Genomic DNA, 27,403 nt, shown 5'->3' on the forward strand with positions numbered 1-27,403 from the left:
GTAGGGAGAGGTCAGCTGCTAGTCTGCTGTAGCCCATCGACACGATCGTTCAGCTACCTACCTACCTACTCTATATGCTCCATCATTTATATAAAGTCTCACTTGTATACTGGTTTCAGATGGTTATTTCACTCTTGGCACATATTTTCAGTGTATTATCACCAGATAGGCAGTTAGGCGCCACTATCAAATCCCTCTAGAGTGCCAATCTCCACTGGTAGGCAGGCTACAGAATAGGTACCAGGGTAGGGTATGGTTAGTATTTCCTCAATTCATCTTTCTATATTATCCTAACCCCTTTTTGTATGTATGTCTGTTTTTAGATGTTATACATCCTTTTAATGCATACCTAATAAAAATAGTTTTTTAAGATCTTTTTTCTATGATTATTGCACTTATAGAGACCACACGTTTATGATTTTTGTGAGCTACTACAAGCATGGGTTAAATTAATAAAGATAGAAGAAGAGTGGGCTCTGTGGGGTCAAAAGTTTAAGGGGGCTGGTAAGAGAAGGAGTGTTGATAATAGAGCAGACCTATATATTATCTGAGAGGGGGTGGGGGCAATTAATCAGCGTGAGACACCAAAAGTAAAGGACCCGCCCTCTCGTCCTTTTATTTGAGGGTTCAAGTAAGGTTGGATTATGGAATATGGTGGATAGGGGTGTTGTTGGATCATTTTGAAAGTGGTGGTGAGGGGGTTCTTAGAGTTGATGGCAAAATTGTGGTAGGGAGGCTGTACATCGGGTGGAAGATAACCTCTCCTTTATGCATGGATGTTCTGGGTGGTGTCCCTGGTGGACGGTGTTATGGAAAAGTTTCCTGGCAACAAAGGTGCCACCGAGCTTGTTGTTACACCTGGGGGAAACGCTGGATGGTTCATTTTTATTTATTGGTTTCCACCAAATTCCTTACTTACACGTTATTTATTGTTGTAAGGTTTGTATAATAAAAGGCCCACTTGGCTAATTAATCCAAAGAAGGGTGGTATGAGTGTTTATTGTGTCGGGATCTGTGGAAATGGGGTGGTAATGTGAAATGGTTTGGTGGTTGTAAGGGGACAGTCAAAGGGAAGCCTCTACAATACTGCAATCAAGGGAACCTGACAGCAGTATTTACCCCTCGAAGGTATTAGGGGAGCTCCTTATTCTATTTTAAATTACTCCTATAGTAGCACTAATTGCTCCTTCAGTATGTTTCAAACCAATGTTTAGTGTGGGTGTATAGTGGCCTAACCAGTCCTGGCAAACTCACTCAATTCAAGAGAGGGCTGGTATCAAGTCCACAGTGGAGTGATTGACATCACTGTGTGCAAGGAGAGCAGGAAGGGGAAGGAGAAATCGATCTTCTTGTTCATCAGGTCAGGTTATTGCCAGTAAATATTTTTTTACCAGCAGGGGAACAAGGTATTTTGTTTTTATGGATTGTCTAGGAATTTTTGGATGGTTGGCAACCATGACTCATATCAGCTTATAAATGCATATTGATGTTAATTGGGGAAGGAAATAATCCCCTGGCCTAGTATGAACAATACAATCCAAATATTACTGATTCTACTTCCCTCCATCCAACATCTACTATCAGAAGACCCCCTTTGTGAATTTGGCCAAGTTTGATCTAATAGCTGTGTCAGCTTTAGAAGGATACAAAAACTTCATCTGGAGGCAATCCTCTCCAGAAACCAATAAAATCGACAGAGCTGATTTTGTTACATACACACTGATTATGCGAAGTGCAAAAAAATAATTTTAGAATTGTAAGGGCAGACATGAAAATAAGCAATAATGTACACAACCATATAAGTGATTATAACTTACCTCTGAGTTATTTTCCGGTGATGAATCATCACTAGAGATGTCTGGGGAATCCATATGTTCTAAAAAAATGTTGTACAGACTCTACTATTTCATTGGGCACCTTCCTGTCCAGATAATCAGGCGCTTGCAACTGTGTAGCTGTTACTGATATGTACTGTGACTGTCACTACTCTAATATGTCCCTATCTACATTCAAAGTAAAAAAGATTCTAGCTACTGGACTTCTCAGAACAAATGCACACCACCACCCTTCATGATGGCCTCATACGTGGTCGTCACAATTCTCTTATTTCTGGCAGTTCTGGTCCTCACTCATCTAGTGTTTCTCATAATTCTACAGTTTCAAAGAGGAAACCACAAGTTTATCTGTTCTGAGGAAGTGAAGCAGTAAGTGTATGATATATCGGACTGACATAGACGTGATGGGGAGGAGGAAAGCCCCTAAATCCATTGCCTTATCCCCTCATTGGTCAAACTATTGGAATAAAGAAAAAAATTAACTTAATATCTGGTTGGGGTTACCACAACTACCGAAAGTGGGATGTACATGAAACACTAGATGCAGTTTCATGGGGTACTTATGCAGTAAATACAAACATTCATATAAACAGATCACTTTTTTGCACAAAAAAAACACAAAAGATAAAAAGAAAAAAAATGAATAACTAAAATCACACACAAGCCATGTTATTATGCTTCTGTGACACCCCAGGAGTTCGGTTGTCACAGTGGTGTTGCCTTCCTCACAGGGAGGGTGATGCTATGCTTGGAAGCGACAAGGATCCCTTTAAGAGGTAACCAGTGCATACAACACTGTTCTGACTCCAGGCCAGAAGGGGGATCTCGAGACCCAGTTTCAGGGGTACTTCCCTAAATATATTCTGGCTGGAGGAGTTAGTCAGTCTGTGAGAGAGAGTCTGTCAGAGAGGAGTAAGGAGTGAGGAGTGGAAAGCTGGGGCCGTGCAGAGTGCAGACATGTGGTTCTGTAGCTCCTGGAAAGAGAAGAGAAAGACAGAGCAGTCTGTGAGAGACTGAGGGGAGAAGCGGCAAAGGAGAAGAAAGATACTGGGAGTGAAGCTGCGAGAGGGCTCACTCCAGAATTGGCACAAGTAACCGAAAGCCGGAATTCCGAGGTTGTGGGGGTAACTGTATGCCCCAAAGCAGAATCCGGCAGGCAGGAGATTCCAAGTCGCCTGTCCACCATTACATCTGAAGGCACAGCAGCATATAGAGTCCGGAGTCGCTGCAAGTAGGGGCACCTGTAAAAACGCTCGAGTTACCTGTAATACGGATATTGTCCTGTTAATAGGACAGAGAGAGAAAGTGAGGACTTTGTGTGAAGCCTTAGGCAGCAAGGGACTACAACATAGAATAAGGAAGGCTTTCAACCCCACCTGGCTAGGGGAATTCCGAATCGCTTCCAGGCTGGCCGGGCCTCACCATCACCTGTGATCCGTACCCTGGACTGTGGCTGCATACTACCAGTAAAAGGTAAAGAGACTGCAACCTTGTGTCCTCTAATTCTTTCCGGCACTACACCATCTGTCATCTTTACCTACTACAACGGGAGCCCTGGGGACTAAGCTTCACCTGTGGAAAGCCATATCATCCCTGCTGCAATAACATCATCCCCAATGGAACCCTTTAAGCAGCATCGGTCATGCCTGACCGAATCCCACAGGTGGCATCATGAACAAACTTTACTCTTTATCCACAACAACCCCTTTAAAGACCTTCCCTTTAACTTGGACGCCCAGGGCCATGGACCGGATCACTGCCACCGTGACTACTCCCTTAATGACCACCGGACCTGGCCCGAGGACCTGGCCCGAGTACCTCAAGGTCCTAGCGGGCACTCTACTTCGGTCACATGACTTTCTTACATAGGACCTAGTCATAGCCATATGTCCTAGGCCATCAGGAATAAAGCAAACACAATACTTAAAAATAATCTAGTAAAAACAAATATAACTGAAGGTGATGAATGTTTCTCAAGGTTTTCGGTTTTATATCAGCTTGTCCATGTGTATAATATAAAAAAAATGTAATGCTAAAGTGACTAAAGAAGATCTTCACCCAAAAGCTGAAAATTAAATTTTACTTAAGAGGCAGAGTGTCACTCTGATACCTAGCTGAAAGGCTACTTACCTAGCAAATAAGTACCAAGCTCTTACTAATCAGGAGCAAGAACAATTAAACAGCTATCTACAGCTAGGTGTCCTTTCCTCATTTCATTCATGACTTGTGCAACACTGGGGATGTCGTACTCTGATACCAATTAAAAAACATAAAAAAAGGGCAGCACAACTTTAATATTAAATGTATATACAGGTGCACAAATGCGCTATGTGGCCAATATACATACATATACATACAAGTGCTTCTCACTAAATTAGAATATCATTAAAAAGTTAATTTATTTCAGTTCTTTAATACAAAAAGTGAAACTCGTATATTATATAAAGTTATTACAAACAGAGTGATCTATTTCAAGCGGTTATTTCTGTTAATGTTGATGATTATGGCTTACAGTCAATGAAAACCCAAAAGTCATTATCTCAGTAAATGAGAATAATTAACAAAAAACACCTGCAAAGGCTTCCTAAGCATTTAAAAAGGTCCCTTAGTCTATTTCAGTAGTCTCCACAATCATGGAGAAGACTGCTGTCTTGACAGAAGTCCAGGGGACAGTCATTGACTGTTATGACCTGGTGGTAACGGAGCAGCACTGATATGACCTGGTGGGAACGAAGCAGCACTGATATGACCTGGTGGGTACGGAGCAGCACTGAAATGACCTGGTGGGTACGGAGCAGCACTGATATGACCTGGTGGGAACGGAGCAGCACTGATATGACCTGGTGGGTATGGAGCAGCACTGATATGACCTGGTGGGTAAAATAGATCATGAACAAGCTCTGAGGAGGTGGTAGCTTTACTGACCGCAATCCCTAATCCTAACACAAACACTAGAAATAGCCGTGGGACGTTCCTGTCACTCCCTAGACGCCTCTTCACAGCCTAAGAACTAACTACCCCTAAAGATGGAAATAGAAAACTATCTCGCCTCAGAGAAATTCCCCAAAGGAAAGATAGCCCCCCACATATATTGACTGTGAGTGGAGAGGGAAATGACAAACGCAGGGATGAAAACAGATTTTAGCAAAGGAGGCCAACTCTGACTAGATAGACAGAAATAGGGAAGGGCACTGTGCGGTCAGTATATAGAACCTAAAAATCCACGTAGAGATTACAAAAATAACCTCCACACCGACTCACGGTGTGGAAGGGCAACTCTGCTTCCCCAGAGCTTCCAGCTAGCCTGAATGTTTCATGATGACAAGCTGGACAAAAAGAGACATAACTTTAAACTGAACAGTAAGTACAAGAACTAGCAAGAACTTATCTTATGCTGACATGGACAGGCCATCAGAGAAATCCAAGGAGAAGACTGAGTCTAACCTAGAAGAACATTGACAGCTGGCATGAATTACAGACCAGAGCCCTGTTAAATACCAAGGCCAAGGGAGCCGATTAGTGAAGTCAGCTGCCAGGCCAAATTCCAGGAGCAGCAGTTCCACTCAAACCCACCAGAGGGAGCCCAAGGGCAGAACTCCCAAAAGTACCATTTACAACCACAGGAGGGAGCCCAAGAACAGAATTCACAACATTGACACACTCCACAAGGAGGGTAAGCCATAAAAATTCATTGCTAAAGAAGCTGGCTGTTTACAGAGTGCTGTATCCAAGCATATTAATGGAAAGTTGAGTAGAAGGAAAAAGTGTGGTAGTAGAAGGTGAACAAGCAACCGGGAAAACCGCAGCCATTGCTTCAAGAGCCACCACACACAAATGTATCCATTACCTGGGCCAAGGCGAAAAAGAGCTGGACTGTTGCTCATTGTTTTCAGATGAAAGCAAATTTTGCATTTCATTTGGAAATCAAGGTCCCAGAGTCTGGAGGAAGAGTGGAGAGGCCACAATCCAAGCTGCTTGAGGTCTAGTGTGAAGTTTCCACAATTAGTGATGGTTTGAGGAGCCATGTCATCTGCTGGTGTAGGGTATGGCACCTGTCCACACTGCCAAAAGTACCAATACCTGGTTTAAAAACAACAGTATCACTGTGCTTGATTGGCCAGCGAACTCGCCTGACCTGAACCCCATAGAGAATCTATGGGGTATTGTCAAGAGGAAAATGAGAGACACCAGACCCAACAATGCAGACGAGCTGAAGGCTGCTATCAAAGCAACCTGGGTTTCTATAACACCTCAGCAGTGCCAAAAGCTGATCGTCTCCATGCCACACTGCATTGATGCAGTAGTTGATGCAAAAGGAGAAGAAAGGTCAGAGAGGCCCGGCACCTGTGCACTGCAGTACTTTGCTCTGCCCTCAACAGGGCAGATAAAGTACGCCTGCGCAGGAGTCGCGGCAGGAAGCAAAGAAAAGGACATCATTGTATGAAGATGGGAGGTGCTGGACCCGGACCGCGAAGCCCATCGGACCGGACCGCATCGGGACCGCCCCTGGGTGAGTATAATATAACTTGTTTTTCTTATCTTTCAGGTGACATCGGGGGCTTATCTACAGCATTACAGAATGCTGTAGCTAAGCCCCTGATGCCGGTGGCCTTAGCTTATAGGCGAATTTTGGGGAGACAGATTCCCTTTGAAACGAGGGACCATCCATGTGAGTTATGCTTTGGTGTGATTGGATAACTTTTACGCTTTTTCATGAAAATATATTAACTAATTATCTTACGTTTTTACGAGTATAGCGATATTCATATACAAATTATTATGCAAATTAGGTTGAAGTGTAGCATATGTAATTTTTTATTTTTCAAGTGAATTCCTGGAAGCTATTGTGTCTCAGGGCTCTTTGGACCACTGAAATCAATCTCAAACACCTGTGATAATTACCGCATATACTCGAGTATAAGCCGAGATTTTCAGCCCAAATTTTTGGGCTGAAAGTGCCCCTCTCGGCTTATACACGAGTCATAATCGGCGGTGGGGTTGGCGGGTGAGGGGGAGAGAGGACTGTCGCATACTCACCTAGTCCCGGTGCTCCCCCTGCCCGTCCCACGGTCTTCGGTGCCGCAGCTCGTCCCCTGTTCAGCGGTCACGTGGGACCGCTCATTAAAGTTATGAATATGGACTCCACTCCCATAGGGGTGGAGCCGCATATTCATTCCTCTAATCAGCGGTAACGGTGACCGCTGACAGAGGAAGAGGCTGCGGCACCCGGAGACCATCTGTCCGGGATAAGGAGCCAGGGACGCCAGGAGCAGGTGAGTATTACATAGTTACCTGTCCCCGTTCCACACGCCGGGCGCGGCTCCGTCTTCCCGTCCTCTTGCTCTGACTGTTCAGGTCAGAGGGCGCGATGACGTACTATTTTTGCAGCAGCAGCATTATAGATGGGGCACAGCTTTCTATGGCACATCTATGGGGCAACAATGAACGGTGCAGAGCATTGTATATGGGGCACAGCTTTCTATGGCACATCTATGGGGCAACAATGAATGGTGCAGAGCATTGTATATGGGGCACAGCTTTCTATGGCACATCTATGGGGCAACAATGAACGGTGCAGAGCATTGTATATGGGGCACAGCTTTCTATGGCACATCTATGGGGCAACAATGAACGGTGCAGAGCATTGTATATGGGGCACAGCTTTCTATGGCACATCTATGGGGCAACAATGAACGGTGCAGAGCATTGTATATGGGGCACAGCTTTCTATGGCACATCTATGGGGCAACAATGAACGGTGCAGAGCATTGTATATGGGGCACAGCTTTCTATGGCACATCTATGGGGCAACAATGAACGGTGCAGAGCATTGTATATGGGGCACAGCTTTCTATGGCACATCTATGGGGCCATAATGAACGGTGCAGAGCATTATATGTGGCACAGCTTTATATGGAGCATCTATGGGGCCATAATGAACGGTGCAGAGCATTATATGTGGCACAGCTTTATGTGGAGCATCTATGGGGCCATAATGAACGGTGCAGAGCATTATATATGGCACAGCTTTATATGGAGCATCTATGGGGCCATAATGAACGGTGCAGAGCATTATATGTGGCACACCTCATACACATAAGGAGCATCTATGGGGCCATAATGAACGGTATGGAGCATCTATTTTTATTTTTGAAATTCACCGGTAGCTGCTGCATTTTCCACCCTAGGCTTATACTCGAGTCAATAAGTTTTCCCAGTTTTTTGTGGCAAAATTAGGGGGGTCGGCTTATACTCGGGTCGGCTTATACTCGAGTATATACGGTAGTTAGCCAGGAGATCACAAATAAAGTAAAACAACTTAAGAAAGAATTTAACATTTTTAAGTAGGTCACAAGTTTCAAGGAATATGGGAAAGAAAAAGGATCTCTCTGCTGGTGAAAAGCATCTAATCGTGCAATACCTTAGACAAGGAATAAAAACATGAGATATTTCACAAAAACTTAATTGTGATCATCGTACTGTGAAGAGATTTGTGGCTGATACAGAGCACAAATGGATTAGTGCAGGTAAAGGCATAATGAGGAAGGGTTGTGTCAGACAAATTCATCGGATTAAGACAGTAGTAATGAAAGTGGAGACTAATCTTCCTATTGCAACATTTAACTGCACACTTTTATTCTGAGTCACATGGAATCAAAAAGAAACCTTTGTGTGCCTTGGGTAAAAACAGAGGCATACAATAAGGTGGTTTTTGAGCAGCATATCACAGCTCAGTAAAGCTCGGTGGTTGTTCAAGCCAATAATATTGCAGAGTACCTGAGCCCAGGGGTGGGATTCAAATTTTTAACAACAGGTTCTGTGTTTGTGTGTAGGAAAACCACACCCATTTTTTAAGCCACACCAATTTACACACCTTTTCCTCAAACATATACAAGTAGGGGCGCAGTCAAATCATACCTCCAACTTTTTAAGAAGGGAAAGAAGGTAAAGTATGCGGCGCGCTGTGGCAAATTTTAGGTCACGCCTCTGACCACACCCATTTCACAACTAGTCACAGCCATATCCACATCCCAACCACACCCATTTAGCACTGCTGATCACAGTGTTTCATAAACAATTATTATAAACAAAAAAATATGGCCACACAGTGCTCCATACTTTATAATGGCCACACATGATGCTCCATACTGTATAATGGCCACACATAGTGCTCCATACTGTATAATGGCCACACATGATGCTCCATACTGTATAATGGCCACACATAGTGCTGCATACTGTATAATGGCCACACATGATGCTCCATACTGTATAATGGCCACACATAGTGCTCCATACTATATAATGGCCACACATGATGCTCCATACTGTATAATGGCCACACATGATGCTCCATACTGTATAATAATGCACACACGGCTCCGCTCCGTACACCTCATACACACACATGGCTCTGCTCCGTATACCTCATACACACATGGCTCTGCTCCTTACACCTCATACACACACACTGCTCTGCTTCGTACACCTCATACACACACGGCTCAGCTCCGTACACCTCATACACACACGGCTCTTCTCCGTACACCTCATACACACACTGCTCCGCTTCGTACACCTCATACACACACACGGCTCCGCTCCGTACACCTCATACACACACGGCTCCACTCCGTACACCTCATACACACATAGACACCTCGTACACACACACACGGCTCTGCTCCATACACCTCATACACACACGGCTCCACTCCGTACACCTCATACACACCTCGTACACACACGACTCCACTCCATACACCTAATACACACATGGCTCCGGTCTGTATACCTCGTACACACACACACATGGCTCCACTCCTTTCACCACAAACACACATACACAGCTCGTACACACACACACACGGCTCCGCTTCGTACACCTCATACACACACACGGCTCCGCTCCGTACACCTCATACACACACGGCTCCACTCCGTACACCTCATACACACATAGACACCTCGTACACACACACACGGCTCTGCTCCATACACCTCATACACACACGGCTCCACTCCGTACACCTCATACACACCTCGTACACACACGACTCCACTCCATACACCTAATACACACATGGCTCCGGTCTGTATACCTCGTACACACACACACATGGCTCCACTCCTTTCACCACAAACACACATACACAGCTCGTACACACACACACACGGCTCCGCTCCGTACACCTCATACACACATGGCTCCGCTCTGTACACCTCGTACACACACACGGCTCCGCTCCGTACACCTTATATACACACAGCTCCGCTCTGTACACCTCATACACACACATACACACCTCGTACACACACACACTGCTCCACTCCGTACACCTCATACACACGGCTCCGCTCCGTACACCTCATACATGTCACACCCTATCGATGGATCTATCGGGTGGACCCATTGGACCGCAAATACAACGGTTGCTGATACCAGGAAGGGAGAGCCAGACTAGGAAAGCAGGTTCAAACGCTTTATTGTATTGAAATACAAATATACTAGGGAAGACACCCCAAAGGAAGGCCACAGGACCAAAACACCAGGGGGCCTCTAAGGAGTCCAAGGCTTGGAGTGACCCCTATACAGGGATTTCCCCTTGACCACCAATAGAGGGTCCGATGAGGCAGACACCTGTGTTAAACCGACCTAGGAGGTTGGGGAGAAATGAAGAGACAAAACAGGCCAGAATGAGGAACTTGGAAGCAGGCAGAAGACTGCAGGGAGCCGCACAGGATCCGGGATTAAGGATGCTGAGAAGACCAGGCTCGAACCTAGGGAAAAAGGTACACAGAGTAAGACAGGGAAATGGGACTGTAAAGACAAGCAAGACCAGACCTGGAGAAGCAACTACAGGATAATAGAAGTTGCCCAGGCGGCGACCAGGAGTGACTGAGATTCTTTTATCCCTCCAGCCTCCAAGTGATAGGCCGGGAGGAGGAGTGGAGAGTAGGGTCGGGCTGGCCCTTTAAGAAGCCAGAGAGCTCGCCTGCCCGCCCCCTATGCATTCCCTAGGAGAGGGAGAGGAAGGAGGAAGTGCAGCAGACAAGGGAGCAAGGACCCGGGCAGCATGTCTGCAGGGATGGACCCCGGAGCGCCGGCGGACGACCGGAGCGTGACCCTGCTGGCTCAGGACAGGACCGGAGGAGGTAAGAACAGGTGGGGAAGAGAAAGTAGGCGCCCGGACCGCGAGGTGGTGACAGTCCTACCCCCCTCCAGGCCCCCCCGGGCGGCGACTGGCAAGGAACCGACGTAGGAGACGAGGAGCATGGACGTTGACCTCCGGTTCCCAGGACCTCTCCTCAGGACCAAACCCCTTCCAGTCGACCAGGTACCATGTGGCATGCCCTCTCTTCTTCACGTCTAGAATGGCACTGACCTCATACTCGTTATCGGCCGAGATCGGAGGAGGACGCTCTCCCGGATCCTGGGAGAAGCGGTTGAGGATCACAGGCTTGAGGAGGGAACGGTGGAAAAAATTATGTATTCGCAGAGAAGGAGGCAGTCGTAGCCGATAGCACACATCGTTGAGTCTCCGGGATACCTCGAACGGTCCGATGTACCGAGGTCCAAGCTTGAAGGAGGGCACCTTAAGGCGGACGTACTTGGCTGATAACCATACCTTGTCACCCGGTTGAAACATCTGGGCATCAAGTCTTCTCTTGTCGGCATGGTCCTTTATACGCTGGGATGCTTTCTCAAGAGCTACACGAGTTTTGTTCCAGATGTTGGCGAAGTCGCGGGCCACGGCCTCTGCTGCAGAATTGGAAGTCGTGATATCCAAGGGAGTCGGGATCCTCGGGTGCTGCCCATATACAATAAAAAATGGAGTGTTACGTGAGGACTCACCAACATGATTATTGTACGAGAACTCCGCCCAAGGCAGTAGGGACGTCCAGTTGTCGTGGTGTGCGTTGACAAAGTGCCGTAGAAAACCAGCCAACACCTGGTTTACCCGTTCTACTTGTCCATTAGACTGTGGATGATAAGCCGAAGAGAAGTCCAAGGCAATATCGAGTTTTCTGCAGAGAGATCGCCAGAATCGGGACACGAATTGAACTCCCCTATCGGAAACAATGTTGGAGGGTAACCCATGCAACCGGAGTATATGTTGAACAAACAACTCGGCCAGCTTGGGTGCCGAAGGAAGACCAGGTAGAGAAACGAAGTGACCCATCTTGGAAAATCTGTCCACCACGACCCAGATGACAGTATTCCCGGAGGATGCGAGAAGATCCGTGACGAAGTCTATCGCAATGTGTTGCCATGGTTTTGATGGTATAGGCAAGGGTAAGAGTTGACCGGCGGGAAGCCGTTTGGGGTCTTGTTGCGGGCACAGGAAGAACAGGCAGAGACGTAGTCTGTCACCTCTTGACGCATCCCAGGCCACCAGTAGTGCCGACCGATCAACTGTAGAGTCTTTGTCAGACCCGCGTGACCGGCTAGTAAGGAGGAATGTCCCCAGCAAAGGACGCGTTCTCGATTCAGTTCGGGCACCAGCGTCTTACCTGGGGGTACCTGCGACAGTCGGAGCGGTGCAACCATGATCACCTTGGATGGATCGATGATGGGACGAGGTTCCTCCTCCTGATCGTCGGTAAGAAAAGACCGGGAGAGAGCGTCAGCCTTGATATTTTTAACTGCGGGACGAAAATGAAGACGGTAGTCAAACCGAGCAAAGAATAAGGACCAACGGGCCTGGCGAGGATTGAGCCTCAGGGCAGACTGGAGATAGGCCAAGTTCTTGTGGTCAGTGTAGATCACCACCGGGTGCACCGCTCCCTCTAGGAGGTAACGCCACTCCTCCAAGACCATTTTGATGGCAAGCAACTCACGGTCACCAATGAAGTAATTCCTCTCACAGGGGGAAAAGGCCTTCGAAAAGAAACCGCAAGAGACCATACGTCCGGAGGCGGCTTTCTGCGTGAGGACGGCCCCGGCACCTGTGGAGGATGCGTCCACCTCCAGAAAGAACTGCTTCTCCGCGACGGGCCTGTGCAGGGCTGGTGCGGAGGAGAAGGCCCGTTTGAGTGCCAGGAAGGAGCACTCGGCCTCTGGAGTCCATCCATTAGCAGGTGTTCCTTTGCGTGTGAGTGCTGTGAGGGGCTTGACCAGATCCGAGAAGTACGGAATAAACTGCCGGTAGTAGTTGGCGAATCCCAAGAACCGCTGGATGGCTTTGATTCCGACCGGCCGAGGCCAGTTCATGATGGCTGACACCTTATCAGGATCCATCTCCAGCCCAAAGTCAGAGACGATGTATCCAAGGAATGGCAGGGAAGTCCGCTCGAAGAGGCATTTCTCATACTTGGTGTACAAGCGGTTCTCCCGTAATCGAAGGAGAACTCGTCGGACGTCTCTTCTGTGTGTGGGTAGGTCTGGGGAGAAAACCAAGATGTCATCTAGGTATACCACTACACATACATACAGCAGGTCACGGAAGACATCGTTCACGAACTCCTGGAAAACGGCTGGTGCATTGCACAGTCCGAAGGGCATCACCCGGTACTCGAAGTGACCATCACGGGTGTTGAAGGCGGTTTTCCACTCGTCACCGGCCCGGATGCGGACAAGGTTGTAAGCCCCTCGTAGATCCAGCTTGGTGAATATCCGGGCTCCCCGGAGCCGATCGAAGAGCTCTGGAATAAGAGGCAGTGGGTGCTTATTCTTTACCGTGATGGCGTTTAGTCCGCAGTAGTCAATGCAAGGACGCAAAGACCCGTCCTTCTTTTTCACATAGAAGAACCCGGCTCCAACAGGGGATGTGGACCTCTGGATGAATCCCCGGGCCAAGCTGTCAGTGACGTATTCTGACATCGCCTGAGTCTCAGCAGGGGACAGAGGGTAGATTCATCCTGTAGGAAAAGAAGCACCTGGAACCAAATCGATGGGACAATCATAAGGCCTGTGCGGAGGCAAGACCTCTGCTTCTCGTTTATCGAAGACATCCGCATATGCCCAGTAGGCTTCCGGAAGTCCGGGCAAGGACGTAGGTGAGGGAGGCAAACAGATAGGCCGAACGGACAACAGGCAACGGCTATGGCAGGCCGAGCCCCAACGCTGGACCTCCCCACTTCGCCAGTCTATGACTGGCTCATGCGTACGCAGCCATGGCAGACCGAGCATGAAAGGCGGGGAGAGAGAGGGTAGCACGTAAAAGACAATCCTCTCAGTATGGAGAGCCCCGATCTGAAGCTCCACCTCACTGGTAATGCCCTCAACGGAATCTTGTAGGGGTCTCCCGTCAATGGTGGTGATGATGCGGGGATGCTGCAGGGGGTGTATAGGGATGCCGAGACGGAGAGCCATGTCTCGCTGAACAAAGTTACCTGCAGATCCCGAGTCCAAATACGCCAACTCTGAGAACCGCCTGTCACCGACTCTCACCTGTATGGAAACAGTTAACGGTTGAGAGGTATCACTCTCACCTAGGATGGCCTCTCTTACCTGTCCTAGGTGGAGGAGTTTTCCGGTCTTCTGGGACATTGCCGGCGGAAGTGGTTGGAGCCACCACAATAGAGACACAACCTCCGGGCGACTCTTTCCTCACGCTCCCGGGGACTCAGCCGGAGACGATCCACCTCCATGGGTTCGGGTGCTACGGCAGATGAAGCGTTACCTGGTAACAGGGGCCTCTGAAAAGAGGGTGCCAATCGAGGAGGTCTTCTCTCCTGGGTTCTCTCCTTGGTGCGTTCTTGTAGGCGGCAGTCCATCCGGACGGCAAGGGAGATGTATTCGTCCAGGGTACCGGGAAGGTCTCGTACGGCAAGCTCGTCCTTCAGGCAACTGGATAACCCTCTCCGGAAGACACCAATCAGGGGCTCATCAGACCAGCGAAGCTCCGAAGCCAAAGTGCGAAACTGTATGGCGTATTGGCCAACCGAGAGAGTACCTTGCTGTAAATTGAACAACTCCTCCGTGGCCGAAGCCACCCGACCTGGTTCATCAAAGATCTTCCGGAAGGTGTCCAAGAAGGCCCGCAGATCGGATACAATGGCATCCTCTCTCTCTAGTAGTGGGTTGAACCAGGCCAAGGCCTCGCCCTCCAGGTGTGATGCCAGAAAGGCCACTTTCGCCACATCCGTAGGGTATTGATGAGGGAGAAGCCTGAAATGCAGCTGGCATTGGTTGATGAAACCCCTGCACATTTTTGGATCCCCAGAGTACCTGGTGGGTTTGCAGAGGCGAGGGGAAGAGAAGACGCCTCCTATGGCACCGGGATCCAACACGGGTGCAGCAACCGGGGCAGGAGGAGACCGCTGCAGATTCGAGAGCCGCTCGTCCACAGACGTCATGTAATTCAGCATCTGGGTCTGCATCCGTCCTTGTTGATCTAGCTCCTGATGGAGATCTGCAAGATGAGAGGAGTAAGATGCATCCACCCCCTGAGGGGAACCTAGACGGACCTCAAGGGTCCGCATGAACGCAACGACCTGTTCCTGGCTCTGGCGGAGACTAGCGAGCTCCCTCTGAGCATTGAACCTGGCATCAGCGGGGTCCATGGCCTGGGCAATATCTGTCACGCCCTATCGATGGATCTATCGGGTGGACCCACTGGACCGCAAATACAACGGTTGCTGATACCAGGAAGGGAGAGCCAGACTAGGAAAGCAGGTTAAAACGCTTTATTGTATTGAAATACAAATATACTAGGGAAGACACCCTAAAGGAAGGCCACAGGACCAAAACACCAGGGGGCCTCTAAGGAGTCCAAGGCTTGGAGTGACCCCTATACAGGGATTTCCCCTTGACCACCAATAGAGGGTCCGATGAGGCAGACACCTGTGTTAAACCGACCTAGGAGGTTGGGGAGAAATGAAGAGACAAAACAGGCCAGAATGAGGAACTTGGAAGCAGGCAGAAGACTGCAGGGAGCCGCACAGGATCCGGGATTAAGGATGCTGAGAAGACCAGGCTCGAACCTAGGGAAAAAGGTACACAGAGTAAGACAGGGAAATGGGACTGGAAAGACAAGCAAGACCAGACCTGGAGAAGCAACTACAGGATAATAGAAGTTGCCCAGGCGGCGACCAGGAGTGACTGAGATCCTTTTATCCCTCCAGCCTCCAAGTGATAGGCCGGGAGGAGGAGCGGAGAGTAGGGTCGGGCTGGCCCTTTAAGAAGCCAGAGAGCTCGCCTGCCCGCCCCCTATGCACTCCCTAGGAGAGGGAGAGGAAGGAGGAAGTGCAGCAGACAAGGGAGCAAGGACCCGGGCAGCATGTCTGCAGGGACGGACCCCGGAGCGCCGGCGGACGACCGGAGCGTGACCCTGCTGGCTCAGGACAGGACCGGAGGAGGTAAGAACAGGCGGGGAAGAGAAAGTAGGTGCTCCGGACCGCGAGGTGGTGACAATACACACACATACACACCTCGTACACACACACACATGGCTCCGTTCCGTACACTTCATACACGGCTCCGCTCCGTACACCTCATACGCACACATACACACCTCGTACACACACACGGCTCCACTCCATATACCTCATACACACATGGCTCCACTCTGTACACCTCGTACACACACACACACCTCGTACACACACACGGCTCTGCTACATCCACACTGTAAACACTGTAAACAACTCCTGACCCCACACATAAGCTTACCGTCGTCCAGCACCATGACAACCAGCACAGCAGAGGCCTGAAATACACCTAGGCCCCTGATCATATGACTCCTGACTCTTCCCCTCCGGCAGCCATATATGTGGTGTGTGGCTCTCTGCACCTGGAGCCTGGGGTGCGGCTCTGCACAGTGCGGGACAAGGACGGTTGGGACGCGTGGTACCGGATCGCGGCTCTGAATCTCCCCGGTTCGGGGAACCGGCTACTTTTTTAACAAGCCGTTCCATCAAACCGGGGAGAACTGGCTGAATCCCACCCCTGCCTGAGCCCTTATGTTGTATATTTCTTGTACTCATGCACACTTTTTATTCTGATCACAAACCTAAAGTACAGTCATAATTTGATGAAATATGCATTGATAGAAGTGACAAAAATCAATAGAAAGGTTTCAGAAGATAGAAAGCAAGAAATAATTGTGATCTTGAATCTAGATGTTTCCCTGCATACCTATAACCTTCTGATAGCACAAGAGGACGTGGCATTCTCTTCAAGAAGTTCCTCCAGACATGTTGCAATTGGTGGTTTAAATGGTGATAACATAATATATACAAGTAAAAACAGTATGAACCAAAGCCTCTCCACCCAAGGCTAAATTCATTCAGAACACAAGAACATGGATCACTAAACAAAGCATGTGAGGCAGAAACAAATTGTTTTAACGGGCTCACTCCTCATACCCTGTTCACACCTGTGTTGGGTAATACTGTTTCTCTGTTATGTTCTAGGAACAGAGAAATCAAATTGATGCCGAGGTCAGATCATCATACAACAGAGGCAAAGGCCACCCGAAGGACTTTATTGACTATAATATGGTGTATATGTAACAAGGTGGCACAGGGTGGTAGTCGTGAGCGAGTTAACTAAGCAACAGTCAGTAAGCACCCCGGTACCTTGTACTTGAAAAGATAAATAAAGTTCCTTGTACTGCATGTGCAGAATGCACCACAGCACACTCACAGGCTCTGTCAGATTCCCCTCAGCTGCTGCCATGTTGGCTCCGAATTCATGAGCTCTGTAAATCACTTCAGAGACGAGGTCTTTTTCCAACAGCTTAACTTTACTAGACAGCAGCATATTCATTTCACAGACAGCACAGTTCAAACACAGATACGTCTTATCTGCATTCTTCACATCAGCAGCACAGTTCATACAGGGCAACGTTTACTGTACTTTCCCTTCCTCTCCCATATCTCTGTCATTTCTCTCTTTACTCTCGGCGTTCACGGACATACCTCTAGCCAGACTCAGTCCTGTCTGCGGTTTCCTTTCCTCTGCCATCCGGGCAGCATCTTTGGACAGTTCGTGTCCCATCTGTACTTTCGACATCACCAGCTCCCTGTCAGCCCCTTGTTCAGTTCCAGTAGGGAAAGGTGCCAGGAACACCATCTCAGCTGCTCCTGCCCCGGTCTTAGACTCCGGATCCTTCTTGGGGATGGTCCTGTTGAGCTGGTGCCCAACTACACTATTCTTCAGCCCTTACTACCATCTGCAGACTTATCCCCCACAGCCTTTAACTGTCTCACTGTATGCGTTCTGCCCCTTGGGCAGACTGCCCAGGTGTCTGTGACAGAACCAGGAAGTGTCTGTCCTATATCTCCCTGCTCTGTGCTGCTCTGCTCTGCGCCCCTCCCATCTACTTAACTCCATGCTGACTGTGTCTAAACTAATACTCTTATCTATCCTATTCTCTATCTCTACTGTACCCCCTTTATTCTAATCCCCTTATGGTCCTATACTGTCCCTAAGCTTACACACAGTATATAACAAATGCATCACATTACAATACATGACACACATTAATCAACATTAGGGAACCACACATTACATTAGCATTAGTGAACATGAATAACTCTCAGGGTGCCGCATGTGACACATGTGCTCAGTGTTCAGGAGAGAGGAAGCACATGAGGGTCCCTGCCACCTCCTTACATATATATAATTTCTTGGGTCTCCTGACATATGCCCATAAGGCAGCTAGCTCTGGTCAGCAGAATCGACAGTCTATCTGGGTATTCCATTCCAAGCACAGACCTAGTTTCTTTGGTTTTAGGTTATGTGGATGACTAGTCTAGGGCACATTGTATCTGAATCCTGGCTACGGAACATTCATTATTTGAGTATCGAAGCTCTTTTAGGCTACAGTAAGGCTACTTTCACACTAGCGTTGTACGACGCACGACGAATTGCGTCGTTGCGACGTACCGACGCAAGCAGTGAAAGTGCCGCACAACGCATCCGCTGCCCCATTGTGAGGTGCGGGGAGGAGGGGGTGGAGTTCCAGCCGCGCATGTGCGGTCGGAAATGGCGGACACGACGCACCAAAAAACGTTACATGCAACGATTTTTGGTGCCGACGGTCCGACGCAACCGTCGCACGACGGTTGCGACGTGTGGCAATGCGTCGCTAATGTTAGTCTATGGACAAAAAACGCATCCTGCAAGCAATTTTGCAGGATGCGTTTTTTAGCCACAACAACGCATTGCGATGTGCAGTGCACGACGCAAGTGTGAAAGTAGCCTTAGCTGCATATTAATGTGCTATATTATACAAGACATATACTGTGCACTGCGCACACATGCAAGTATTCAATCAAGTGCAAAATTTCAGTTCCAGTATGACAATATCATGTTCCATAGCTCATAGTCAAATTAATTCATCAAAACGTATCCCACGCATCGCGAGCAATGAAGAAACAAGCATGTCAACAGGAAACCCAAGAGAAAAACAGAGCTATTGAAAGCAATTAGCTGGCACCGATATACGGTTATGTCCATATATATTTGGACAGAGACAACATTTTTCTAATTTTGGTTATAGACATTACCACAATGAATTTTAAACAAAACAATTCAGATGCAGTTGAAGTTCAGACTTTCAGCTTTCATTTGAGGGTATCCACATTAAAATTGGATGAAGGGTTTAGGAGTTTCAGCTCCTTAACTTGTGCCACCCTGTTTTTAAAGGGACCAAAAGTAATTGGACAATTGACTCCCAGGCTATTTCATGGACAGGTGTGGGCGATCCCTTCATTATGTCATGCTCCATTAAGCAGATAAAAGGCCTGGAGTTGATTTGAGGTGTGGTGCTTGCATTTGGAAGGTTTTGCTGTGAAGTAAACATGCGGTCAAAGGAGCTCTTCATGCAGGTGAAACAAGCCATCCTTAAGCTGCGAAAACAGGAAAAACCCATCCGAGAAATTGCTACAATATTAGGAGTGGCAAAATCTACAGTTTGGTACATCCTGAGAAAGAAAAAAAGCACTGGTGAACTCATCAATGCAAAAAGACCTGGGAAATTCCTCTGGGAAATATAATATGCAAATTGCCTCTTCAGAGAGAAAGAGGACTTAAACTCTATAGCGCCACCTGTTGGAAGTAGCGATTCTACAAGTCACAATCAACCCTTTAACGAGTCGTGCAATATGACTTAGGATAAAAGCCAAATCAGTATCTCAAGGAGGCGAATAAGCCTCCTTACCTTGACAAGCCAGAGCTGGTATGTCACTCTCCATAAGGAGAAACTTTGCCCCTTAGACCCCAGATCCATAGAAGCAGGAATCTACCACACAAGACAAGACCCAAGGTGTTGACTATGCAAAGAAACCTCAGAAACAGTGCAACACATAGTGGCAGGATGCAAAATGCAAGCAGGAACAGCGTATACCGAACACCACAACCAAGTAGCGGGAATTGTATACAAGAACATCTGCACAGCATATGGGCTAAGTCCCCCTATGTCCAGGTGGGAGACCCCAGAAAAAGTGGTGGAAAGGGCTAAAATCCTGTGGGACTTCAAGATCCAGACGGATAAGCAGGTGTTGGCTAACCAACCAGTTATTGTGATAATAGATGTGGCAGTGCCAAACGACGGCAACATCAGAAAGAAGGGATATGAGAAGCTGGAGAAATACCAGAGCCTCAAAGGAGACCTGGAGAAGATGTGGAAGGTGAAGGCAACAGTGATTCCAGTGGTGATAGGAGCACTTGGAGCAGAAACCCGTAAGTTGGAAGAATGGCTACAACAGATCCCAGGAGTAACATCGGAGCTCTCTGTCCAGAAAAGCACAATGTTGGGAACAGCTAAGATCCTGCTAAGAACCCTCAGACTCCCAGACCTGTGGTAGAGGACCCGAAAATGAGAAAGGACAAGAAAGACCACCCCCATTGGGGGTGAGAAGGAAGTTTTATATATATATATATATATATATATATATATATATATTGTACTAGATGGTAGCCTGATTCTAATGCATCAGGTATTCTAGAATATGTATGCAGTTTATTTATGAAGATTTTAGAATAATACATTGAATACACAGAATGAAAGAGAAAAACACTTCCGCACCGCTGTTATAAGTTAGACCCTTTTGTCTCCCTTCAGTTGTAGCCAATTACCGCTTCAGCCTATAAAACAGTTCTGCCGGGGTGCTGCTGTATGACAGTCCATAAATAATCTAAAAAAAAGGAAAAAAAAGGAAAAAAAAGATGAAGCGCACTCACCAGTTAATGAACCCAAGGATTTATTCGGACATAACTTAATGTGCTGCAGGGAGGGTAGTGAACACACGGACGACGGCCGTTTTGTGCTTAACGCACTTCAACAGGACCTGTTGAAGTGCGTTAACCACGAAACGGCCGTCGTCCGTGTGTTCACTACCCTCCCTGCAGCACATTAAGTTATGTCCGAATAAATCCTTGGGTTCATTAACCGGTGAGTGCGCTTCATCTTTTTTTTCCTTTTTTTTAGATCATTGAATACACAGGATTGCACCTGTCACTGATTGTTCACGGCCGGCCACGTAGTATATAGCACACAGCCACGTAGTATATAACAGCCCACGTAGTAAATAGCACAGCCACGTAGTACATAGCACAGCCGCATAGTATATTGCACAGCCACGTAGTATATAGCACAGCCCACGGAGTATATAGCACAGCCCACGGAGTATATAGCACAGCCCACGGAGTGTATAACAGCCCACATAGCATATAACACAGCCACGTAGTTTATAACAGCCCACGTAGCATATAACAGCCCACGCACGCAGTGTATAACACAGCCGATGTAGTGTATAACACAGCCCACGTAGTGTATAACACAACCCACATAGTGTATAACACAGCCCACGTAGTGTATAACACAGACCACGTAGTATATAACAGCCCACGTAGTGTATAGCACAGCCCACTTAGTATATAGCACAGCCCACATAGTATATAGCACAGCTACATAGTATATTGCACAGCCACGTAGTATATTGCACAGCCACGTAGTATATTGCACAGCCCACGTAGTATATTGCACAGCCCACGTAGTATATGGCACAGCCCATGTAGTATATAGCACAGCCCATGCAGTATATAGCACAGCCCATGCACTATATTGCACAGCCCACGTAGTATATAACACACCCCACGTAGTATGTTGCACAGCCCACGTAGTATATTGCACAGCCCACGTAGTATATTGCATAGTCCACGTAGTATATTGCACAGCCCACGTAGTATATTGCACAGCCCACGTAGTATATTGCACAGCCCACGGAGTATATAACACAGCCCACGTAGTATATTGCACAGCCCACATAGTATAGTGCACAGCCCACGTAGTATATTGCATAGCCCACGTAGTATATTGCACAGCCCACGTAGTATATTGCACAGCTCACATAGTATATTGCACAGCCACGTAGTATATTGCACAGCCCACTAAGTATACTGCACAGCCACGTAGTATATTGCACAGCCCACGTAGTATATTGCACAGCCCACGGAGTATATAACACAGCCCACATAGTATATTGCACAGCCCACGTAGTATATTGCACAGCCCACGTAGTATATTGCACAGCCCATGTAGTATATAGCACAGCCCACGTAGTATATTGTACAGCCCATGTACTATATTGCACAGCCCACGTAGTATATAACACACCCCACGTAGTATGTTGCACAGCCCACGTAGTATATTGCACAGCCCACATAGTATGTTGCATAGCCCATGTAGTATATTGCACAGCCCACGTAGTATATTGCACAGCCCACGTAGTATATTGCACAGCCACGTAGTATATTGCACAGCCCACATAGTATATTGCACAGCCCACAGAGTATATAACACAGCCCACGTAATATATTGCACAGCCCACGTAGTATATTGCACAGCCCACATAGTATATAGCATAGCCCACGTAGTATATTGCACAGCCCACGTAGTATATTGCATAGCCCATGTAGTATATTGCACACCCACGTAGTATATTGCACAGCCCACGTAGTACATTGCACAGCCACGTAGTATATAGCAATGTGGGCATCATATCCCTGTTAAAAAAAGAATTAAAATATAAAAAAGTTATATACTCACCTTCCGTTGGCCCCCAGATCCAGGCGAAGCGTTTACCAATGCTCCTCGCGCGCTCCAGTCCCAAGAGTGCATTGCGGTCTCGCGAGATGATGACGTAGCAGTCTCGCGAGACCGCTAATCATCATCTTGCGAGATCGCAATGCATGGAGCGGTCACCGGAGCGTCGCGTAGCGTTTACCGATGCTCCTCGCGCGCTCCAGTCCCAAGAGTGCATTGAGGTCTCGTGAGATGATGACGTAGCGGTCTCGCGAGACCACTACGTCATCATCTCGCGAGATCGCAATGCATGGAGCGGTCACCGGAGCATCGCGAGGAGCGGGAAAGGCCTGTTCTTGATCCGAGGGGCCGACAGACGGTGAGTATATAACTATTTTTTATTTTTTTAATTATTTTTAACATTAGATCTTTTTACTATTGATGCTGCATAGGCAGCATCAATAGTAAAAAGTTGGTCACACAGGGTTAATAGCAGCGTTAACGGAGTGCGTTACACCGCGGCATAACGTGGTCCGTTACCGCTGCCATTAACCCTGTGTGAGCGCTGACTGAAGTGGAGTATGGAGCGGGCACTGACTGCGGGGAGGAAGGAGCGGCCATTTTGCCGCCGGACTGTGCCCGTCGCTGATTGGTCGTGGCTGTTTTGTTTTGGGATTTCCGTTACAGACAGACAGACAGAAGGACAGACAGAAAGACGGAAGTGACCCTTTGTTGTGAATTCTGTTGTGGGTTCTGCTCTTGGGCTCCCTCCAGTGGTTATAAGTGGTAGTGCTGCTGTTTGTCCTTCACAGCAGTCATCAGGTGCTTCCACTTTGGACGGGGCTATTTAGTCTGGCTTCACCCTTTAGGGAGTGCCAGTTGTCCATTGTTTTTCTGGAGGATTCACATCTCTGCTTGGTTTCTCCTGCTGGATTGTCCAAATCATCAAAGATAAGTCCTGGCTTTGTTTTTGCAGTCCACATGCGGTGGACTTTATAGTTCAGTGAATTGCTATGTTTTTTCTTGTCCAGCTTTGTCTGTGTAAGGATTTATTCAGCCAAGCTGGAAGCTCTGGAGTCGCAGAGTTACCCTCCATGCCTTTAGTTAGGTGTGGAGATTTTTGTATTCTCTGTGGTGGATTTTGGTAGTATTTTAATACTGACCGCACAGTACTCTGTCCTGTCTTTTCTTTCTAGGTAGCGTGGCCTCCTTTGCTAAATTCTGTTTTCAGTCTGCGTTTGTAATTTCCCTCTCCTCTCACAGTCAATATTTGTGGGGGGGCTGTCTTTCCTTTGGGGATTTTCTCTGAGGCAAGATAGTTTTCCTGTTTCTTTCTTTAGGGGTAATTAGTCCTCCGTGCCCTGCTTGGCGGGTTTTTTCAAAAGAAAGACCATATATAAAAATATAATTTATTACAAGAAGTCACTAGGTTTTTGTCCCCATGAAGAAGTCCTGTGTTGACCTCGAAATGCGTTGACTTTGTAAACCTGTTTATATAAAATTTTCAAGGAAATCATCTATTCGTCAAGTTTTATCAGCGCATCCAGTGACACTTCACCCGGATATGAATTCTCCCTAAGGGTAAGTTCACACTGGGCGTTTTTGTTGCATTTTTGCTGCTTTTTTATGCTAATTTACAGCTGATTTTTACAGTACCAGATTTCAGAAATCTCATGCACACACATTGTTTTTTTTTTTGTCATCAGGATTTTGTGCTTTGCTGCTTTTTTTGGACATAGAGCATGTCACTTATTTCAGGGTTTTTGCAGCGTTTTTCACCCATTGGCTTGAATGGGTGTTGAAAAAACGCTGCAAAAACGCAGGTACTATTATTTGCAGTTTTTTTTTTTCTGCAGAAAACTCATGGACATTAGCACGGTCAAAGGGACACAAGTTAGCCAAAAAACTCACCAAGAAACCGCAGCAAAACCGCAACAAAAAATGTACCTAAACCTGCATATTTGCCGCAGCTTCTTACCTGCCAAGAAATCAGGTTTTGCTGCAGAAAAAAAGCAGCAAAAACGCCCAGTGTGAACTTACCCTAAGTCCTTTAGACTTGTGTTGTGCAGCAGCTGATACATGCGATTTTTACATGTTTCTTAGGTGTCACTTTACCAGGTGAACCGACTGTTTCTCTGTTTTTTCGCATGTTTAACAGTTAAAACCCTATATGACACTCTTCTTTCTCCCAGTTTCTACATTTGAGTGATATAGGTGTGTGATGGCTTGTGTCTCCATAACATCATCTGGAACATGGTGGTCTCTACTGTATACATGGATACCAAAGCCGATCTCCCAAAAAGTATCTTTTCCTAAATCATAAACTGAGTGCCATGGTTAACTACTACTCTATTTGTTTAATTATATGGCTGTCAGTGGAGTAGCTAGCCTCAAAGATCCATGGCTGCAAGCCCAAAATACTTGCCCAGTGCCCCAGATATCTAGTAAGCGAAAATGTGAACAGTGTCATCATCAACATGACGTCAGTAGAGTTTCCGTGCTGGAGCAATGAGAAACATGTTCCCTGACCTATTACTCTCCATCTTGTAGGCCGCAGGGTGCTATAGACCGGCAGTTTACAATGCATCAGGGTCCAAGGGCAGGCAGGGCAATGACGTCCCTGCATTGTGCTGCCCGCGCAGTCCTGCTGTTTTTACAGGTCATAAGAAGATGCAGAGGCTGCTGTGGACAGGGACCAGGACCCAAAATCACAGGAAGAGCAACGGATTAAATGATGAAAACACAGGTTATACTGAATCGATTCTCACAAAACTATATATCAATCTACTCGGCTCCTTCTGCTCTTTAACAGTTAATTCTGTGATCATTATTCTCTTGGAAAAGACCAGTTGAATATTGGGTATATGAAATAAAAAAAGTTCAAATGACTGAAACTGTATGGCGGATTTATTTATTTGTTGTTGTTTTTCTCTTTCTTACTAAAAACAATGGAATACTAAGTTGAAGAACAGTATTAAAATAGACTAATTACTTTTCTGACTGACTAATCTAACGTTGCATTCTCTAAGACTATGTTCAAACGTTGCGTATTTGCTGCATTTTTTAAAGCAAATTTTCAGCAGCGTTTCAGTACCAGCAAAGTTTATAAAATTTCAGAAATCGCATGCACACACCTTGTTTTTTTTCCTGACTGTTTTTGTCAAAGAGCTGCGTTTTTAGAAAATGGAGCATGTTACTTCTTTCAGCATTTTGCAGCGTTTTTCACCCATTAGTGCAATAAAAAGAAAAATGCTGCAAACGCTGTTTTGGTGCCAAAACCTGATAAAGTGGAATCCGATAAAGTTTAGTGCATAAAAAAAATTATCAGCATGCACAAGAAACAAATGTACCCCGACAAAACGCAGTAAAAAAAAACGCTGCAAAAAACATTGGCACACACTCAGCAAAACTTGCTTTTTTGACGTTGCTTCTTTACTGCCAAAAGAAGACGTTTTGCCTGTGCGGAAAAAAACGCAACGTGTGAACTGAGCCTAAAAGTTAAATATGCTTCCCTGTGGTCAGACTATTTTTTAGGGCTCCATCAAAGATTAATTGTCCCATTTTTCTTCTTCACCAAACCCTCTCCATCTTTTGGTACACCGCTGTAAACTAATAGATCAAATAAAATACAACAATGTGCTGAAAGATTAGCCCACTTCTTTATGACTTACAAATACCTATTTGTGTGATGTGCTGTTGTTTCATGTTACTTTCTCCATTCACATACATAGATGCAATCATATCTCACTTGTTATACAAGGTTACAGCACATACCAAAATCACCTGATAAACCCCTATTGACATTGATGACACTGAGGTCTGTCAGGGTCCATCATTTTGATGTCAAGAATATCACAGATTTTTGCCTTATTCTTTCCATCAAATCAAACAAAATTGCTTAATGTCACCAAATAGCGTCAACTTTGCCTAAGGCTAAACTCACATCTGTGTTGTGGACCAATGGTGTCTGATGGACCTCATTGACTCATGGAGTTTATCATGGTCTCTGACATGTTGATGACAAGAACAGTTCTGCTACTGTGCTAACAAGTCTTTGGCTTCTCCACCACAGTACTGGACATTGAATCAGTACTTGTAAGGCAAAACCAAGAGTGGGTCCAAAATATGAAAGAGGAGCAAATCTTTTGTATGGGTTAGGTATACAAATACTAATGTCGAAAACTGACCAAAATGTGTAAATGTGAAAGCATCCCTATTGTCACCTTGAAATTACAAATTATCGGAGCATAATAAAAAAGCAATCTATTTATTTGGAGAGGAACATCATGGACATTGAGAACTTATGCCAAGTGTAAAGTTACATCCAACATCTATTCTATCGGAGGCTGCCTGTCTAGAAGAACCACCCAGAACATGAAAGCTGGGGGTCCATGAAGGTTTAGGTTTTTTATTGACACCATTCAGACTGAGATAGTGTTGAACAGCCCTAACTTAGCTTTTTTATTTTTTTACTATTAATACAATCCATTGCTCTATATACACTGCATCAAAATTATGCAAAATTAACTTTGGATACAAACATTGAGGAAAACATAAAATGACATAAGTACAATGTTGGTAAAACGAAAA

The 27,403-nt window shown here is 46.6% G+C and overlaps 1 protein-coding gene across 2 annotated transcripts in view; it reads right to left on the bottom strand.

The window, feature by feature from the left end:
• The window catches only part of UNC13D (unc-13 homolog D), a 136,585-nt gene that overhangs the window by 108,870 nt on the left and 312 nt on the right, over nt 1-27,403 (bottom strand). The window contains exon 1 of one of the 2 annotated variants that reach the window (XM_077251795.1): nt 1,818-2,120. The exons of the other annotated variant lie outside the window; for it this stretch is intronic. Coding sequence (XP_077107910.1) covers nt 1,818-1,871 — 54 coding nt within the window. The 5' untranslated portion in view covers nt 1,872-2,120. Of the gene's footprint in view, nt 1-1,817; nt 2,121-27,403 lie in introns of those variants that run through there. 2 annotated transcript variants of the gene reach the window in all.

This window comes from Ranitomeya variabilis, chromosome 4 (assembly GCF_051348905.1).
Source record: "Ranitomeya variabilis isolate aRanVar5 chromosome 4, aRanVar5.hap1, whole genome shotgun sequence".
In the NCBI taxonomy this organism is placed as follows: Eukaryota; Metazoa; Chordata; class Amphibia; order Anura; family Dendrobatidae; genus Ranitomeya; species Ranitomeya variabilis.